Source organism: Ciona intestinalis, chromosome 14 (genome assembly GCF_000224145.3).
Source record: "Ciona intestinalis chromosome 14, KH, whole genome shotgun sequence".
Taxonomy (NCBI): Eukaryota; Metazoa; Chordata; class Ascidiacea; order Phlebobranchia; family Cionidae; genus Ciona; species Ciona intestinalis.
Genome location: NC_020179.2, coordinates 4,194,367 through 4,210,032, shown reverse-complemented (window position 1 = coordinate 4,210,032; position 15,666 = coordinate 4,194,367). Strand labels below are relative to the sequence as shown.

General features: G+C 38.8%; 3 protein-coding genes across 9 annotated transcripts; 1 reads left to right on the top strand and 2 right to left on the bottom strand.

Annotated features, from left to right (window-relative positions):
• The first annotated feature begins 62 nt into the window (after window positions 1-62).
• LOC113474852 (spondin-1-like) lies at window positions 63-3,021 on the top strand. Its single transcript, XM_026837604.1, has 5 exons — window positions 63-713; window positions 920-1,084; window positions 1,529-1,672; window positions 1,978-2,148; window positions 2,387-3,021. The coding sequence occupies exons 1-5, from the start codon at window positions 641-643 to the stop codon at window positions 2,665-2,667; spliced, it is 834 nt and encodes a 277-aa protein (XP_026693405.1). The 5' UTR covers window positions 63-640; the 3' UTR covers window positions 2,668-3,021.
• LOC100179804 (solute carrier family 26 member 6-like) lies at window positions 2,745-12,833 on the bottom strand. 7 transcript variants are annotated; one of them, XM_026837575.1, is made up of 19 exons: window positions 10,732-10,839; window positions 10,554-10,672; window positions 9,784-10,038; window positions 9,374-9,484; window positions 8,833-8,993; window positions 8,320-8,484; window positions 8,088-8,267; window positions 7,701-7,783; window positions 7,277-7,424; window positions 6,761-6,850; window positions 6,379-6,480; window positions 5,901-6,041; window positions 5,384-5,515; window positions 4,922-5,068; window positions 4,722-4,758; window positions 4,506-4,597; window positions 4,192-4,246; window positions 3,757-3,891; window positions 3,022-3,446 (listed from the first exon to the last, which is right to left on the bottom strand). In XM_026837575.1, exons 3-18 carry the CDS (start codon window positions 10,019-10,021, stop codon window positions 3,797-3,799), a joined length of 1,977 nt encoding a protein of 658 aa, XP_026693376.1. In that variant the 5' UTR covers window positions 10,022-10,038; window positions 10,554-10,672; window positions 10,732-10,839; the 3' UTR covers window positions 3,022-3,446; window positions 3,757-3,796. The 7 variants fall into 7 exon arrangements, with proteins under 7 accessions (XP_018670487.1, XP_002124747.1, XP_026693376.1 ...); XM_018814942.2 differs by lacking the exons at window positions 3,022-3,446; window positions 10,554-10,672 and adding an exon at window positions 2,745-2,946 and having other exon boundaries at window positions 10,732-10,843; XM_002124711.5 differs by lacking the exon at window positions 10,554-10,672 and having other exon boundaries at window positions 3,020-3,446; window positions 10,732-10,843.
• A 631-nt stretch (window positions 12,834-13,464) lies between these two features.
• LOC108950069 (thrombospondin type-1 domain-containing protein 7A-like) lies at window positions 13,465-15,398 on the bottom strand. The gene is made up of 4 exons (XM_018814799.2): window positions 15,269-15,398; window positions 14,687-14,839; window positions 14,216-14,359; window positions 13,465-13,797 (listed from the first exon to the last, which is right to left on the bottom strand). The coding sequence occupies exons 1-4, from the start codon at window positions 15,363-15,365 to the stop codon at window positions 13,517-13,519; spliced, it is 675 nt and encodes a 224-aa protein (XP_018670344.2). The 5' UTR covers window positions 15,366-15,398; the 3' UTR covers window positions 13,465-13,516.
• Window positions 15,399-15,666: the final 268 nt, after the last annotated feature.

The window sequence follows — 15,666 nt, the reverse complement described above, 5'->3', positions numbered from 1 at the left end:
AAACGTCGGAATTCTGACGAAATATTGCGGACACTTTCCACGTGCAGTGATGCCGAATGAAAATCTCTTTAAAATCTCTTTAAATATTTTTAAACTAGATTGGGGACTAAATAAATATAAATAGTTATATTGTAAAGCATTTTCGGATTGGGATAACACTAATAATAATTTAAATGCTGTTACAGGGTAATGTGCCAACTGTATCATGCATTTCATACTTTCATGGCAGTCGACGTGTTCCGCCGTACAGACCCAGAAATAGCAAATTAGAACTGCTCCTATGTTGTACTACGATACATATTCTACTGTTAGATGTTTCACAAACGTGACAGCAACAACGATAGTCATGTTACTTACCATGACAATCTTGTAACCCACTCCAATCTTAGGCTAAGATTCGTCACTTGGAATAACATAACTGGCCAAGCATTACTACGTATTTATTATAATTACATAATATATTGCTGAATTTACACCCACCTAATGACGTACCACAGAAGATCATAGTAAATTATGCGAACCCAGCCGTGCCCAATTATTCTAAACACACCTCACGTAATTAATACGTGTAGGTTGCGTCTACGTATATATTCTATAGTCAGGATAGTAGTAGGACAGTATACAGGGTTAGGATTGTAATATGAAGCTAGTATTACTGGGCGTTGTAGTCGCGCTACTGTGTTCGGGACTAACACACGCTTGGGAACTTAACGGTAAGAAGATACCCATGTTATAACTTGACAGTGAGCATGAGGTGTATGAATACACCATGTGTGTCTGATGTATAAGATGACACCCATGTTATAACTCGACAGCGAGCATGAGGTGTATGAATACACCATGTGTATCTGGTGTATAAGAAGACACCCATGTTATAACTCAACAGTGAGCACGAGGTTTAAACAATAACATATTTCAGTCGATTGCCAACTAAGAGAATGGTCATCTTGGGGACATTGTGTGTTTGACTTCCGATATTTCGGCAACTACAATGACTGGAGGTTTGTGAGGATACGTAACAGAGCAATATTGTTCAGAAACAGAGGAACTGGGAGACCATGTCCACGTCGTATTGAAACAGAAGGTAAAGAAATGCAAATCGTGTTATAATGAAACGATTACTATCGGTATTACGCTCTATTGATTAATCGTATAGGTTTAAAAGTGACGGTTTTTAACTCTTTTCGATACATTTCAACTATCACTAAGCTGTTGAATGAATGAATAATATAATTTTGTCTCTTCGGTTACTGTAAGTCCCTGTGTAGTAGGGTGGAGAAAGATGGGAAAACTGTGCTATTTTTTCGTCCCATTTGGTAGTAAACCAAGAACATTCAAAAAATTATACAACCGCGTTTTCACGACTTCCATAAATCGTTGTTAATTGTTTAAAACACAATCAGGATATTCGGATATTATGTTTTAAAGGTATCCCATCTTCCCCAACCCTACTATATAATTTTATTTTTAGTCGTTTTCAAAAAATTAAATTATGTTGTGTGTTAATACATTGACTTATATTGCATAGAATGCATCCCCAACTTTGAACCCCACACTTGTGACGTGTCAGCATGGGAACAATGGTCAGGATGCGAGGGAGGATTTAGAGAAAGGAAGAGAAACGTAATCGGAGGCGACACGCTTGAATGCCCACATCTTAAAGAACGCGAAGGTATAGGAATGAGAAATCTTTATAAAACACGGGTGTTCTCACTCAGTTACCACGTATATGTAACTTATTTATCCTCACATGGTGGGGCAACAACAGTAGTGGTTATAACATGGGTTCCGGGTGTTCTGTTTCATACACCTTGTTCCGCTTATCAGTTACGTATGTAACTTTGTGGGTGATTATTTTCCGTATATTTGACAATTTGTACCAGCCAATTAGTGAGCGGCATCATATCCATTTAAACATTATAACCTGGTGTATATGACGTAACGAACATAAAGTTATAACTGGTGACGTCATTACAGTATGCGAAGCCAATATCGACTGTGAAGTATCTGAGTGGTCGTCGTGGACCACGTGTACCACTTCCTACGTCGATGATTACGTCAGAGTGACGTCACGAAGCAGAACAAGAAGGGTGACACGTCATGGAAGTGGTTCTGGACGACAGTGCCCAGTCTTAATCGAAACCGAAGGTAATTTATAATACATGATATAAAGGTACATTTTACTGCTGTTGGGTCATGCAGCCACGCGTTTTTACTCGAGTAGTTTTTACCGTAGCACTCTATATATTTGACCGCTGTCGTTTTGGTGATATATCGTATTTTCGTTTTCTCTACTTTATAATCTTCGCTGCTGTTTTTAAATAGAAAATAAAAGTAAGTATATATTATATATTATTATTATTAAGCCCCTTTAAATATTTTACAGAATGCGCCGAGCCCAATAATGGAAATGGAAATAGTAACGGAAACGGGGAAATCCCTCCTACCACTCTGCCAGAAACAACGACCAGACTTTTAGCAGAAATTCGGCGAACGACGTCCAAACCGAGGCGTAAGTGCCGGAGATCAAGGAAATCAAGCGGGTCAAGTGGATCTAGCGACAGTTCTTCTTGTTCCTCGGACTCGGATTCGGATTCAGACTCGGATTCGGGAAGCAAACGTAGGAAGTATCGCAGAAGAGGAAGTGACAGTAGCGATTCAGATTAATCGAACATTTGAAACTCGGCCGTTTAAAGAAAGGAACTTTTACATAACGGACATCAAATTTAAAGGACTTAATTTGCCGGTGTTTTTTTTTATTATGAAGAAAGTTATGTTAACGTCCATGTTCATATCATCAATAAACGTCCATTGGACGTCTGTTTTTGATGTTCCTCCAGAATTGTCCATTTATAAGCCAGCTAACCGACGGCGCCCCACCCCAACCACTATAGTAGTATCTCTAACCACTAACACCCAATCCCCAGTTTGTTTATATCGCATTGCCTGTAATACATGTGAGCATGGCCTGCATAATTTTATCGACGTAATACAACCGCAATAAATCAAATATACAAAGTCGTATTTATGAGAATATATTATGAAGGTATTAAAAGAAAGCAATATCGACGTCATTACATAAATTATATCGTGCAATGAGGTAACTCTGGTCTAAATCCACGTTCGTTTGGCGAAGCATACCTCACCCATATAGAATAAAATCAATATATGAAACTTAAGTACTGGAGCAACTTTTAAAAGTTATTTATCCACCATATTTTGTATTTGCTGCCGTGTCTTTATAGCAAACTGAGCTTGTTGCGCCTTTTTATAACAATAATAATAATAATAAATGAAAGTAAGTAAGCATAAACGGAACCAATTAAAGGCCAGATCACTATGATTGAAGCGTTGGAATATTAAATATAGCTAATGTAGCGTTAATTTTCTAATGCAATGTTTCCTACTGTTCTACGTCGCTTCAATTCCTCGGGCATCGCCCGCATCTAGTAAATATAACTTTGATAGTATGGTGCTTAATAAAATGCTCTTCTATTGCAAGTCGATCAAACTATATTTAATGCGTTGCAAATAAAAAAGGGCCAATATTATGTGAACTTATGCCTCTTATGTGTTTCATTTCATGCACCTCGTACCCGCTTTAATTACCACGTATGTAACTTATTTATTCTCACATGGAGGGGCAACGACAGTCGTTACTTCACGAGTGTTTTGTTTTACACACCTCGTGCCTGCTTACAATTTACCACATCATAAATGAATGTAATGCCAACCTATGTTGTAAACATAACTTACCATTCTTCCACAGTGATTAGTCGTCTCCGTTTTCCAATTTTTATTTTGCCGCCTTAATCGCGTCGCCTATGGATAAATAGGCAACCTCTGTGACGTCATGACCGCCTACGTCACCGATAGTATCCAAAACGGATTCTAAAATATAAGGGAATGACACATACAGTAGGATGGGGGTAGATGGCCACCTGTTTATTTTATTTTCTTGTCCAATTTGGTAGTAAACAAAGAAAATTTAAAGAATTATAAAACCGTATCCTCAGGACTCCCATAAACCGTTGTTAATCGTTTAAAACACGATCAGGACATTCTCATCTTAATGGTTATGAAGGGGGTTGAAAATGTTCGTTAGAATTTAATACTGTTCAGAGAGAACAAATCTAAAAAGCTTAAGAAACCCTCATTTGACGTTTGAAAACCTCAGACATTCGTTCTCACCTGGACAAGCCGCAATTAATATGATGACGTCAATCGCTTTATAATCGGATAACGTCTGGTAAGAAAATTAAATAATGAGTTGTGTGTTTAATACATACCGTGTGTGTATTAATACAGTGATCACTGTGATAATTATAGAATCTGAATGTAGAAATTAAGCTAGTAAGGTTTATTTTAAGCTAGTTTATTTTAGAAAATAAAATAAACAATTCCTAACTTTATAAATAAACAGTTACCTCCAAGGATATTAATCTAAACTACCAAACTATGAAAATCCCTTTATTTATTAAAATACGTTTGAATTTCTCACTTACTTTCTGAAACACTGCGACTGCCACCGAATCTATTGACGTCATTCCAGAACATTCTAGAATAACATACCGCCTCTGTTGCGTCACAACGCACCCTGAAACAAGACAAAGATTTTCTTTCCTATACGTTAATGGAGCCACAGAACCGAAAAATATTCTGCCCCCGCAGTGAGACTTGAACCCTGACCCCACATCCCATAAAACAAACCAACTACCCACCGGTTTCAGTCATGTCCATTTCATTTCTTCTCCTTTCCTGTTACAAAAACAAGGTTTAATTCGAAGGCCCATATAGAATATAATGCGTATACACAGTGTTATTGGGGTAATGGACCAACTCTATGCTCTAAATTCCAAGTCTCCCGGTGTGCTGACGTAGTACCCATATACAATAGACTATATATTCAAACGAAACCTACTTTCAGTCGTAATTTCTCTGCAATCGGATCAACGCCGATCAACTTTATTAACCCCTTACGCAAGTTGGCGCTGTTGAGGTAGTTCAAAGGAGCGCCAAATTGCAGCACGGTGACGTCATCATTCGTGACGTCCGCATTTTCTACTTCCTACAAAAAATGAATAAACGTAACTTATTTACCCTCGCGTAGCGGCAACGACAATCGTTATGAAACTGGTGCTCTGTTTTATACACCCCGTGCCCGGTTACGAGTCATATGTAACTTGATGGGTAAGTTTTAAAGAACCGCTGAACTGGAGCAGTTGCTGTTAAGTATATTGCCCAAAGACAAATACGTTCATAATGTTAGCAGCATCGGGTTTTAAACCCGCAAATTCAGGGCTAGAGGCATGCGCGCATGCCTCTGTGTCAATGCGCCGACTTTTAAGACGATATTTTTTTTAGGGCGAAAAGAGAGATTTACCTGTTTGTAATAACCGTCAATTCTGTAAACGTTTGTCACGTCAATATGACGTAACTTTCTGAGTGTGACGTAACTGCTCCTTATGACGACACAAAGCAGTGCAAAACAGATGCCGACGATCAAACCGAGAGTCTGTAAATATAAAGTTTAAATAATAAAGATTAATTATCTCAGCGTTAATTAATAAATTATGATCAAGTTTAGTTAATAGTTACAACTATACAAAACACTGTGTTTTTACGGTTTGTTTGGTTTCACGGTTTTTATTTGGGAAATTGAGTTTAAACGGGCACTTTTAACATCCACGTATATTTTCTAGTTGGTTTGACAAATACGCCTTTTTAATATTGGGTTTGACAACGACATTTTATGGATTAATTTTTAACCTTATCGTTTATTCAGACTGTCGTTTTGGTGTTAATTCCCTTCTTCTATGCTTTTTATTCGCTATCGTTTTTGAAGAATTGATGAATGTTACGTAGTTATACGTAATAATACAAAGCACCACGTGACTTACAATATCCAATAAAATCGTTGAAACCGCGGTTGCCAACCACAGCATGCTATCTAGCTTCTGATTGGTCCAATATATTTTGACGTCACGAGCGTTTAAAAGTAGTTTCCAAACAGCAACAACTACGATAGAGGCGAGGCAAGCCTGGTGTTTAAAACGATTCAATTACAATTAGACTTAGTATGGCAGTGATAGTTGTATAACACAGATGTTCTGTTTCATACACCTCGTGCTCGCTTGCAACTTACCACGTATTATGTAACTTTGTGGGTGGTTATTTTATATTTTGTAACGTATGACTTGAAGTTTAGTCCATAAGGAATCAGTGTGTCTGAACAACTGCCGTTTAAGGGTAATGCACACAAGAGTCATTTCCGTTTATCCACACACTGCAATAACAACAACAAGACTGTGGATATGACGGTGACAACCACGGTGTACTGTATATAATATACATAATATGAACACGCAGTATACTTACATTTGGTATATACTGAAACACAGGCCCAATAACCAAAAGAACAAGCAGCATTAGAAGCGCGGATATGAATCCAACTAGCTGGGTCTTCCCCCCACTTTCAAACTACATTATATATAAACCAGCATTATGTATACAAGGTTTATAAATAAATCAAACCTACAGAGTTTTATTCAAATATATTCCTCCAGGACTTCACTAAACACTGGGAGCCGTTCACAGCACTATAGTGATTACTACATTCTTTAGTCCTGGTGTATCAGCTATGATATTACGAAACATGTTTTATTCTAAATGGGTAAGGCCCCATAGTTCGATTATGTGGTAAAGGTATCATCTTACCCCACAGAAGAATGCTGTGTCATTTTACCCCACACAATTATACCTGTACACAAGTTCTTGACATCGCAGTGAAACAAGGAATACAGAAGAAGAAAGAAGCGAAGAGGTTACTTGCCCCGATGGCAAACATCTCCTGTGATCAAAAACATAATAAAAATAAAAAAACAATCATCTGCAAACGTAACAGAGATGTATGAAACAGAACACCCGTGTTAACGACTATTGTTGTCCCGCCACGCGAGAACAAATAAGTTACATACATTTGTAGTATAAGCGGGCACGAATTGTATGAAACAGAACACCCGCGTTATAACGACTGTCGCTGATGCTCGCCACGGTTATTCTAATCCATTCAAAGTAGAAATTATATAAGTTAGTTTATTGTGTTTAAAATTATAACCCAAAGAATCATAGCCGACCTACGTTTTGAGCACTTTTGATGATACACATTATTTTGGAGCGCAGACGGAACGTTGGTCAAATTACAACATAAACGACTGCCAGAAGATCTAATGGCAGGTGTTTTAGATATTGGCGCACAAACTATAGATATCTTTACCTGGTTCGGTTTGATCGTGTATTCCGCCTTTTCCGCGAATGTTTGAGACAATGAGACAGCTATGACGTAACCAAGGATAGCGATCGCGACCGATTCACCAAATATTGAGGAAATTTTTGAGAGGTCGGGGACGGCGGGGGAAGGTAGACTGTGGGAGATAAGGGTTATATACCTCATGCTCGCTGTCGAGTTATAACATGGGTGTCAATATATATAGTGGGGTGGGGGAAGACGGGACACCTTCAGCACATATAATATTCAAATATTCTGATCGTGTTTTAATTAATTAACAACGGTCCACAGGAGTCGTAAGAATGCTAGTTTATATTTCTCCAAATGTTCTTTTTCACTACCAAATACGACGAGAAATTTGTCCCATCTTTCCCACCCTACTGTATACACAATACTCATATTGCAAACTTACCCTCTCGGTACTTCCCCGATTATGATAATGTTGAATTTATCTTTTAGATTGACCCTACCCGACACAGCTGTTCCGACGATAACCTTTGAATAAATAACATGAATATAAAACATGTAGCAATAGACAAGCATACATCTGCGTATCGTTTACAACCTGTAGATTATTGGAGGCTATATGGATATTGTTAGCACATAATATCTCAAATTTCATAATCCTGTTTTTAACAATTGCCAAAGCTCTTTGAATTTAACAAGGATACGGTTATGTTAGTCATTAAATATTCTTTGTTTTCTACCAAATGGGACGATACAAGGAAATCAGAACATAAACTATCTTACCCCACCCTACTATACGTTAAATAGGGTAATGAATAAGGGGAATACCCACCACTATAATTTCCCCGGGTATTGGAATGTTTAACGGGAAGTGACGTCGATACTTGTCGTTGATGATACGAACACCAACCAGAAATATTATGCAAATTAGGGAGAGTACCACGGTGGCTGCGGTTCTTTCCTTTCCGAACGCGTTTAATGACGTCAGCTGTATAATGACGTCACGCACAACCTGAAAATATCTTTTACTACGCCATAATTGGGTTATGACGTCATTTTATTACGTAGACTGAAGTGAGAGGTCCGGAGTAGCTTCTCACCGAAACCCCAAACAATGTTTTCAATTGTGATATCATAGTAAGAACGGAAGCGGCGAAAATGAATCCGCTGATTAATGGACGAGGGAATAGTTTCGTCACAATACCAAGGTGGAACAAGCTGAATGCAATCTGTGACGTAATAAAGGTTAGGTAATAATAAAAATCTAATTCAACCTGTTTCAAAATCGCACCTAATTGTAAAAAAAACGTAATTTTCACGTAAAAAATATGACATCATTCTTTTTTAATTCAGAAAGCAACAAACACGACGTCTTCCCATATTTTTGTCCATAGCGTGCCGTTTTCCTATTAATTCATATCTTGGTTGTTTTTATAATTTATATTTAAGAAAATAAATATAAAACAACGTTACCTTACTAATCTTGTGGATACGTGTATAATGGTAAAAATGCCACCATTACCCCGACCCTGTTTATATGCAGGCAAGACACGTTCAAACAGCCCTTTATTACGTACCAGCAGCAATCCAACAATAAACGACATAGCAGCAGCATACATGATACGTTGACTGTAAACATTGTCCCATTCATGCGATGTGTTGTTGCGGTTAAGTATGGGGTCAGGTACCAAGGACACAACGGATGCTCCAAGCATTAAACTTGTTAGGCCGTTTGTGCCTGCGTTAAGGTAAATGGGTTATTAAATGAATGTGACTTATTTATCGTCTCATGGTGGACAACGACAGTCGTTATAACACGGGTGTTCTGTTTCATACACTTCGTGCCTGCTTCTGAGTTACCACTTATATCTAACTTTGTAAATGGTTGTTTTTCTATTGTATGGCTGGTAATTTGAAGTCTTGGTCAGCCCATTAGCGACCACTGGGTCAGAGCAACGGTCGTTAACTATAATGCCACGGCACATTTGCCTAAACATGTTCGAGCTTCGAACCGTATCCTCTGGGACAGCGACAGGCGCTGTGTCATGGCACATGTCTGTTTCACCCCAATACTCAACGCGTTACCCACTATGACGTAACATATGCCAAGTAACTTACCCATTGATAAATGTCTTGAAGTGCCGAGAGCTGAGTATATAAGGACAGGGAAAAAACCTGAGTAAAGTCCGTACACCGCGTGTTGGTTTGCGAGTAATGCATACGCCATACCTGTGTTAAAATATCAATGAGAGGGGTAAGTTCGGCCACACGTGGTTTACGTGGCAGGTGGTTGCAAAAGAAAGCTTGATTTTAATTGCACAAACTCTCTAGGACGAAGTTTTATACTATGATCGAATTGGTTATAAGCTGGGATGGCTTCTGCGTACCAGCAATATGAACGATTGCGTAGCGAGGCAAGGACAGTCGTTATGGGTGTTCTGCTTGTTACAACCTCATGCCCGTTTACGAGTTACCACGTAGAGATTTAAGATATTTTAGACAGTATTTAAGCCAACATAGATTCAAACCTTGAGGTATTTGCATTACACCGACCGTTATCCCGGATATGACGTCAGCGATTAGGGATTCTTTGATATTATATTGTGGTAGCCATGACAATATAGGAAAAATATTGAATATAAATCTTCCAACTTCGCGACGTTTCGGAATCCGAAGTTTTCCGATCTCTTGTTTAATTAGATTGACAGATATTCCTTCTTCGCGCTGGTAAGCATATCGTTTTCGGAATTGATGAATGTCTGTCATCTCGCCATGTGTGTTTGCTGGAAAAAGACACCCATGTTATAACTCAACAATGAACATGAGGTGTATGAATACACCATGTGTGTCTGGTGTATAAGAAGACATCCATGTTATAACTCGACAGTGAGCATGTGGTATATGAATACACCATGTGTGTCTGGTGTATAAAGAAGACACCCATGTTATAACTTGACAGCAAGCAGGAGGCGTTTGAATACACCATGTGTGCTACTGTAAAAAGCGCATAGACAGTTAGTATATCACGCACGTGAGTATATCGCATCACGCACTGTTCTTATGTTACTGAGAACTTTTCGAACCGTATGACGTACTTGAAAAGCGCATTTAAAAAACTAATGCATTATCATGACACATCATCATAAGTACATTACTATTAAAATAGCCTAAATGTGTCCCCTCTCCACCACCCTACTGTATATTATTATTATTATATATATTTGACAATATTAGGCATTTAACTTAAATATATTCCTTTGGTCACATTTTCGTGTAGTCTTTATTAATGTACACGAACCTCATTCTAGACACTCGTATTACAATCTATTAACCTCTTGTAGCATACCGGGTATATATCAAACATGTATTGGGGTAATGGGCCAACTCTGACCTGAATACCAGCTTCTAAGAACACACCTATACAGAATAGAGTCACCATCAAATTACCTTAAAACAAAAATACAGATCATACTTACAACTATACGCTTCTATATTCTGACGTATGTCGCATAAATCGATGCTGTTTTTATTCAGTAAGCAAGCAGTGCTTCTAACACTATCTCTAAGTAAATGAAGATAAATTTAGGAACACGCAATATCCTTATAATGTGGGAACCGCATGCAGATGTTGTACGTCTCATATTACAACCATAAACGCGCTAAGATAAAGAGCAGAGAGCGCTCGCCTTAAAGGGCCTAAACACACCCCACGTCACTTTTATTTTTTATGGTAAATTCATAAAGCGACTGTTTTATTGATTCCAAAAATACTTTGCTTATTAAAATTGGTCCAGTATAGGCGGAGATATTCGTCCTCAAACAGTGATCTCTAGCGCTATCCTTTTCTTACTACGAGCTTCGTGATTGTGACGTAGGAACGTACTAGTCACGTGACTGGTTCATTCGTAAAAGCGAAACCTGCGTTTTTTTGTGATTTTTTGCGTTTTTTTTGTTCTCTCGTTTTTCGCTAAAAACACTGCCTCTCGCCTTTCTCAGTGTTTCTGAATGAGAGCGGCCACGCTTCAACAATTTTGTGACGTGATTTGTCACGTGGGTAGTACACTTCTCAATTTTTTCGCCACGCAACTTTCAAATCAGTTTTATGAATTTCACGGTGTTTGAGCTGGAATATCTTTGGTTATACAGAACCGACTAAAACAAGTAAGGTCTCGTTGGAATTAGAAAAACACACTCTATCTATTAAAGCGATGTACATTTGAGTGTGTTTAGGCCCTTTAACAGAATAACGGTTCATGGGCTCACAGTTGATATTGCATGTGTCCTTGGGCAAGACACTAAACGGTAATTGCTTCGACCTAGTGGGTGATAATAGGTAGCCTAAATTGTCATATTCAATAATGAAGCTAAAAACGCAACACAATCACCCACAAAGTTATAAACGTAGAAACTCATAACTCAGCACGAGGTTTCTGAAATAGGACACCGTGTTATAACGAGTGACGTTTCCCGCCACGCGAGGATAATTACAACGTTCATTAATGAACCATCCTCAAATACAAACAAAAGTGTCTGTCTGTGCCTCAAAACAATCATTATATTGATTCTGGTTCAATATCGAAATGTTCCACACTGGATGTTTACCGCTTGCTATTTCGATGTAAGTTCGCAACCCGATCGTAAAATGACGATCGTTACAACTGGCCATGCTCGTAAAGTTTTAGTGGTATGGGCATGGAGGTATACGCTGTCATATATAGCTTTATATAAGAATGTACTGGAAGGTAATCGGACAGTCCATATCTAACAGGTATTGACAACGTATAATGCATTATGGGAGATGCTAAGCACATAATATAATATAGGGTGGGGAAGATGGGACACCTTTTCATTCTATTTTATCGTCCCACTTTGTATGAAACAAAGAACATTCAAAGAATTATAAACGGTATCCTCACAATTCTTATAGACCGTTGGTAATTGTTTGAAACACGATCAAGATAATCGGATATTATGTGCCTAAGGTGTCCCATCTTCTCCCACATAACTATATGCATTATATGATTTTAACAATTACCAACTCTTGTAGAGTCGTGAGGATACGGTTACATAATTCGGTAAAAATTCTTTGTTTACTACCAAATAGGATAATAAAAGAGAAAAACATGGACCAACTTCCCCCAACCTACAATATATACATTGACTTTTACATAATATTTGCATACCTGACCTACTTTAGCCACAGGTTAGTAAACACAGGCTTAAAGTGCTTTTCTTGATTCAAACAATACGCAACCATATACTGTTGTTTACGCTTTACCGTAGATTCTAGCTATTGTCTGTAATCTATATAGCTGGATATACTAATACAAGAGTAACAAACAACGTCACAAATTACGTCTACACTCTACACTACAGCATGAGGTCGCAACGTCACTCTTATAAACAAGAAACAAATGCTCTGAACTGAGTGAACTCTATCTTTGTAATACGAAAACAAGGTCGGGTGATGGTACATGGCGTGCGTCACTTAGTTACTGACCGCCTCTGCGGTTGAGTGATTCCTGACGTCATGCCTACGATGGTATGATCGCCACCGCTTGTGTTGTAATGCTGCCTAGCTCGGTGCGTGCGGCGGAAGTCGTTTCTTTGTTGTGAATTTTACGTCAGAAGGTTCTTTGTGTTAGCTGTTGCTTTCTGGCGTTAGCATCTAGCGATGTTATCTGTGCCGATTGGTCACAGAAATATACTAATTTGTCTGCGTGTTGATAGATTTGCCGCTAAGTCTAGTTTTGCTCCTCGTTCTTGGCTGACTAACTAACAATAACTGGTTTGTTAATTATTTGTTACCACGGTTATTAACACGATACTGATGCAATGTACACGGGCAACAAGGATAAACTTTAACGCCTAACCACAAAATAGTCGGTAGGAACTAAGTATTCTTGGCTGGTAAACTCTTAACGGATCTTGATTGAGTCTGCACAGCACTACACGTGCTGTAGGCACTAACCGCGTGAACCGACTCGTTTTCTGATTCAACCGTCGAGTCTTTTACAGTCTTTTGGAGCTGACGTCACATGTTTGTGCCAACTGGCGGACCGCAGTAATGTACCATGCGGTAATAGACCAATTCTGGCTTAATGACCTCGTATGGAATACAACGAGACATATACACGCTAATATACAATGCATTGAGTATATATTTCACCATTACACCAGGTATATAAGTCTACGACTATTTTTTTTTTAATTTATCCGAATTCATCCGAATTCATCCGAATTTATCCGAATTTATCCGAACTAATCCGAATCGCTGCTGCTGCTCCCACTTTTCCTCTTTCTAGATGAAGATCTGCTCCTAGATCTCGATCTCCTCCGAGGTTGATGAGAATCATCATCATCACTCGAGTCATCCGAGCAGGATGAGTTGCTGCTTCCGGAGGACCCGCTGCTCCCTGATCGTCTCCTTCCTCTTCTGCATCTTCGTTTCCCATTGTTACGTGGTGGAGGGCGAACAGTGGGGAGGAATGGAGGGATCGATCTTGGAGGAGGAATGGGGCGGCGGTTGGGTTCGTTGCATTCTATGGAACATATGAGCATAATAAGATACTGACGGTGCCATTTGGGCGAAATATATAGTGAAGTGGGGGAATATGGGACACCTTTTCTCTTCTGCATCTTGGGTGGGGAGAGATGGGACACCTTTAGCACATAATACCCAAATATCCTGATCGCGTTTTAAACGATTAACTATGGTGCATGGGAGTTGTGGACATACAGTTTCATAATTCTTTGAATGTTTTTTGCTTACTCCCAAATTGGAAGAGAAAATAGCATGAACAGGTGTCCCAGTTTTCCCCACCCTACTGTATGTTTGTTAGGCTTTTCTCTGTTAAGCATTTCGTAGCACCAGATCCTTAATATATTTTTACACAAGAATCATTCTACCCCATGAGCACCAGGTCAGGGTCAGACTCCCGAGATTTAGAACTAAATTACCTTCGCTTTCCGAGAACGGAGTGCATCGTCGTCCATTGGTCCCATATTGTACCCTGGTCCTGATTCGACGCCCGTATGCGAAGCTATACTTGCATTGCGACCAACCTGACCAGTAGCATGTGGATATAGGCCTCACAGAGCAAGCTGTAATACAACTTATGTTAGAAAGTGTAGGAATCATTGTGTTCTAATGCTTCAGTATGTGTGTTAGCCTATATAGGGATTGGTTAATGAATAAATGGAACTTAATGGAACACGGGTGTTCTGTTTCATACACCTGTTAGTACAAGCATGCAAGTTACCACGTATATTACTTTAAACTTGAAATTGTCATCCAAACAGTAAAACAAGTACCCACAAAGTCTAGACTCTAGACAACCTATTAGTGGCCACTGGGTTGGAGCAATTGCCGTTAAGGGTCTTGCCCAAGGACACATACGCCCACAATTAATGATAGCATCGTCCATTTACCTCTGATGTCAACTAGAGCTGGGCATCTTGCTCCATTACCAATAGGCGTCACTCTCACATGTCGTGTACGGGTTTGGCATGAAGTGTAAGATGGGTAAGCTCCGTTGTGACCGCAACTACTCCATCTGCTCCAATAACTTACAACGCAGTTGCCTATAGAGTGAATATAACAATAATAAAATAACCTTTTAGTTAAGCATAGAGGTACATACAGTATTAAATAGGGTGGGGGAAGATGTAACACGTTTTCATTCTATTTTCTCGTTTCATTTGTCAGTAAACAAAGAACGTTCAATGAAATATAAAACCGTATCCTCACGACTCTCATGGACCGTTGTTATTTGTTTATAACACGATCAGGATATTTGATTATTACGTCCTAAAGGTATCCCATCATCTTCCCCCACCTTACTGCAGTATACGCATATGGTATACTATACAGCTATTTACCGCAATATAATATGTCGCACTGTGCTTTGGAGCTACTTTTCAGTTGAGCATAGAGCTGCACAGTATAAACTATAAAGCTATTACCCTATATACTACTATACCATAGTTTACAGAGTTATATATGTTACTTACGAGATCTTGGTCGATAAGGTCTGTAGCTGCTTCCCCAAGCGTCTACTGCGCACACGGCAACAACCAGCAAAGCTATGAAAGTGAATAAACGAGCCATGTTTGTGAACCTGACTTGCCTGAATTCTGGAACATTCTACGGCTTTATATATCCAACTTACTGCGTAGGTTACTGCAAATTAAATTTAAAACGAATTTCAAAAACGGCGTCTTTTCTAATAAAGGTCAAGGTGTTACAAAGTTTTAAACAACGGGCGCACTTTAAGTAAACAAAAACAAGTTAAATACCGAGGAAAGAATGGCCCAATGACTTAAAGACGTGAAAATTGTTATAATTGATCGTTTAATATATCTTGTCTTGTATACGATTGAATTAAATGACATAATTTGGGACATTTGAT

What these genes read in the sequence shown, in the direction of transcription:
- LOC113474852 (XM_026837604.1), top strand. Translation starts at nt 641, where the DNA reads ATGAAGCTAGTATTACTGGGCGTTGTAGTCGCGCTACTGTGTTCGGGA. An exon ending in ACACGCTTGGGAACTTAACG is followed by an intron (nt 714 to 919) that starts GTAAGAAGATAC and finishes AACATATTTCAG; the next exon opens with TCGATTGCCAACTAAGAGAA. An exon ending in ACGTCGTATTGAAACAGAAG is followed by an intron (nt 1,085 to 1,528) that starts GTAAAGAAATGC and finishes TATATTGCATAG; the next exon opens with AATGCATCCCCAACTTTGAA.
- LOC100179804 (XM_026837576.1), bottom strand. Translation starts at nt 10,021, where the DNA reads ATGACAGACATTCATCAATTCCGAAAACGATATGCTTACCAGCGCGAA. An exon ending in TTGACGGTTATTACAAACAG is followed by an intron (nt 5,069 to 5,383) that starts GTAAATCTCTCT and finishes CATTTTTTGTAG; the next exon opens with GAAGTAGAAAATGCGGACGT. An exon ending in ATTAATTGCGGCTTGTCCAG is followed by an intron (nt 3,892 to 4,191) that starts GTGAGAACGAAT and finishes CTTATATTTTAG; the next exon opens with AATCCGTTTTGGATACTATC.
- LOC108950069 (XM_018814799.2), bottom strand. Translation starts at nt 15,365, where the DNA reads ATGGCTCGTTTATTCACTTTCATAGCTTTGCTGGTTGTTGCCGTGTGC. An exon ending in ACCTTATCGACCAAGATCTC is followed by an intron (nt 14,840 to 15,268) that starts GTAAGTAACATA and finishes TTCACTCTATAG; the next exon opens with GCAACTGCGTTGTAAGTTAT. An exon ending in TCCGTTCTCGGAAAGCGAAG is followed by an intron (nt 13,798 to 14,215) that starts GTAATTTAGTTC and finishes TATGTTCCATAG; the next exon opens with AATGCAACGAACCCAACCGC.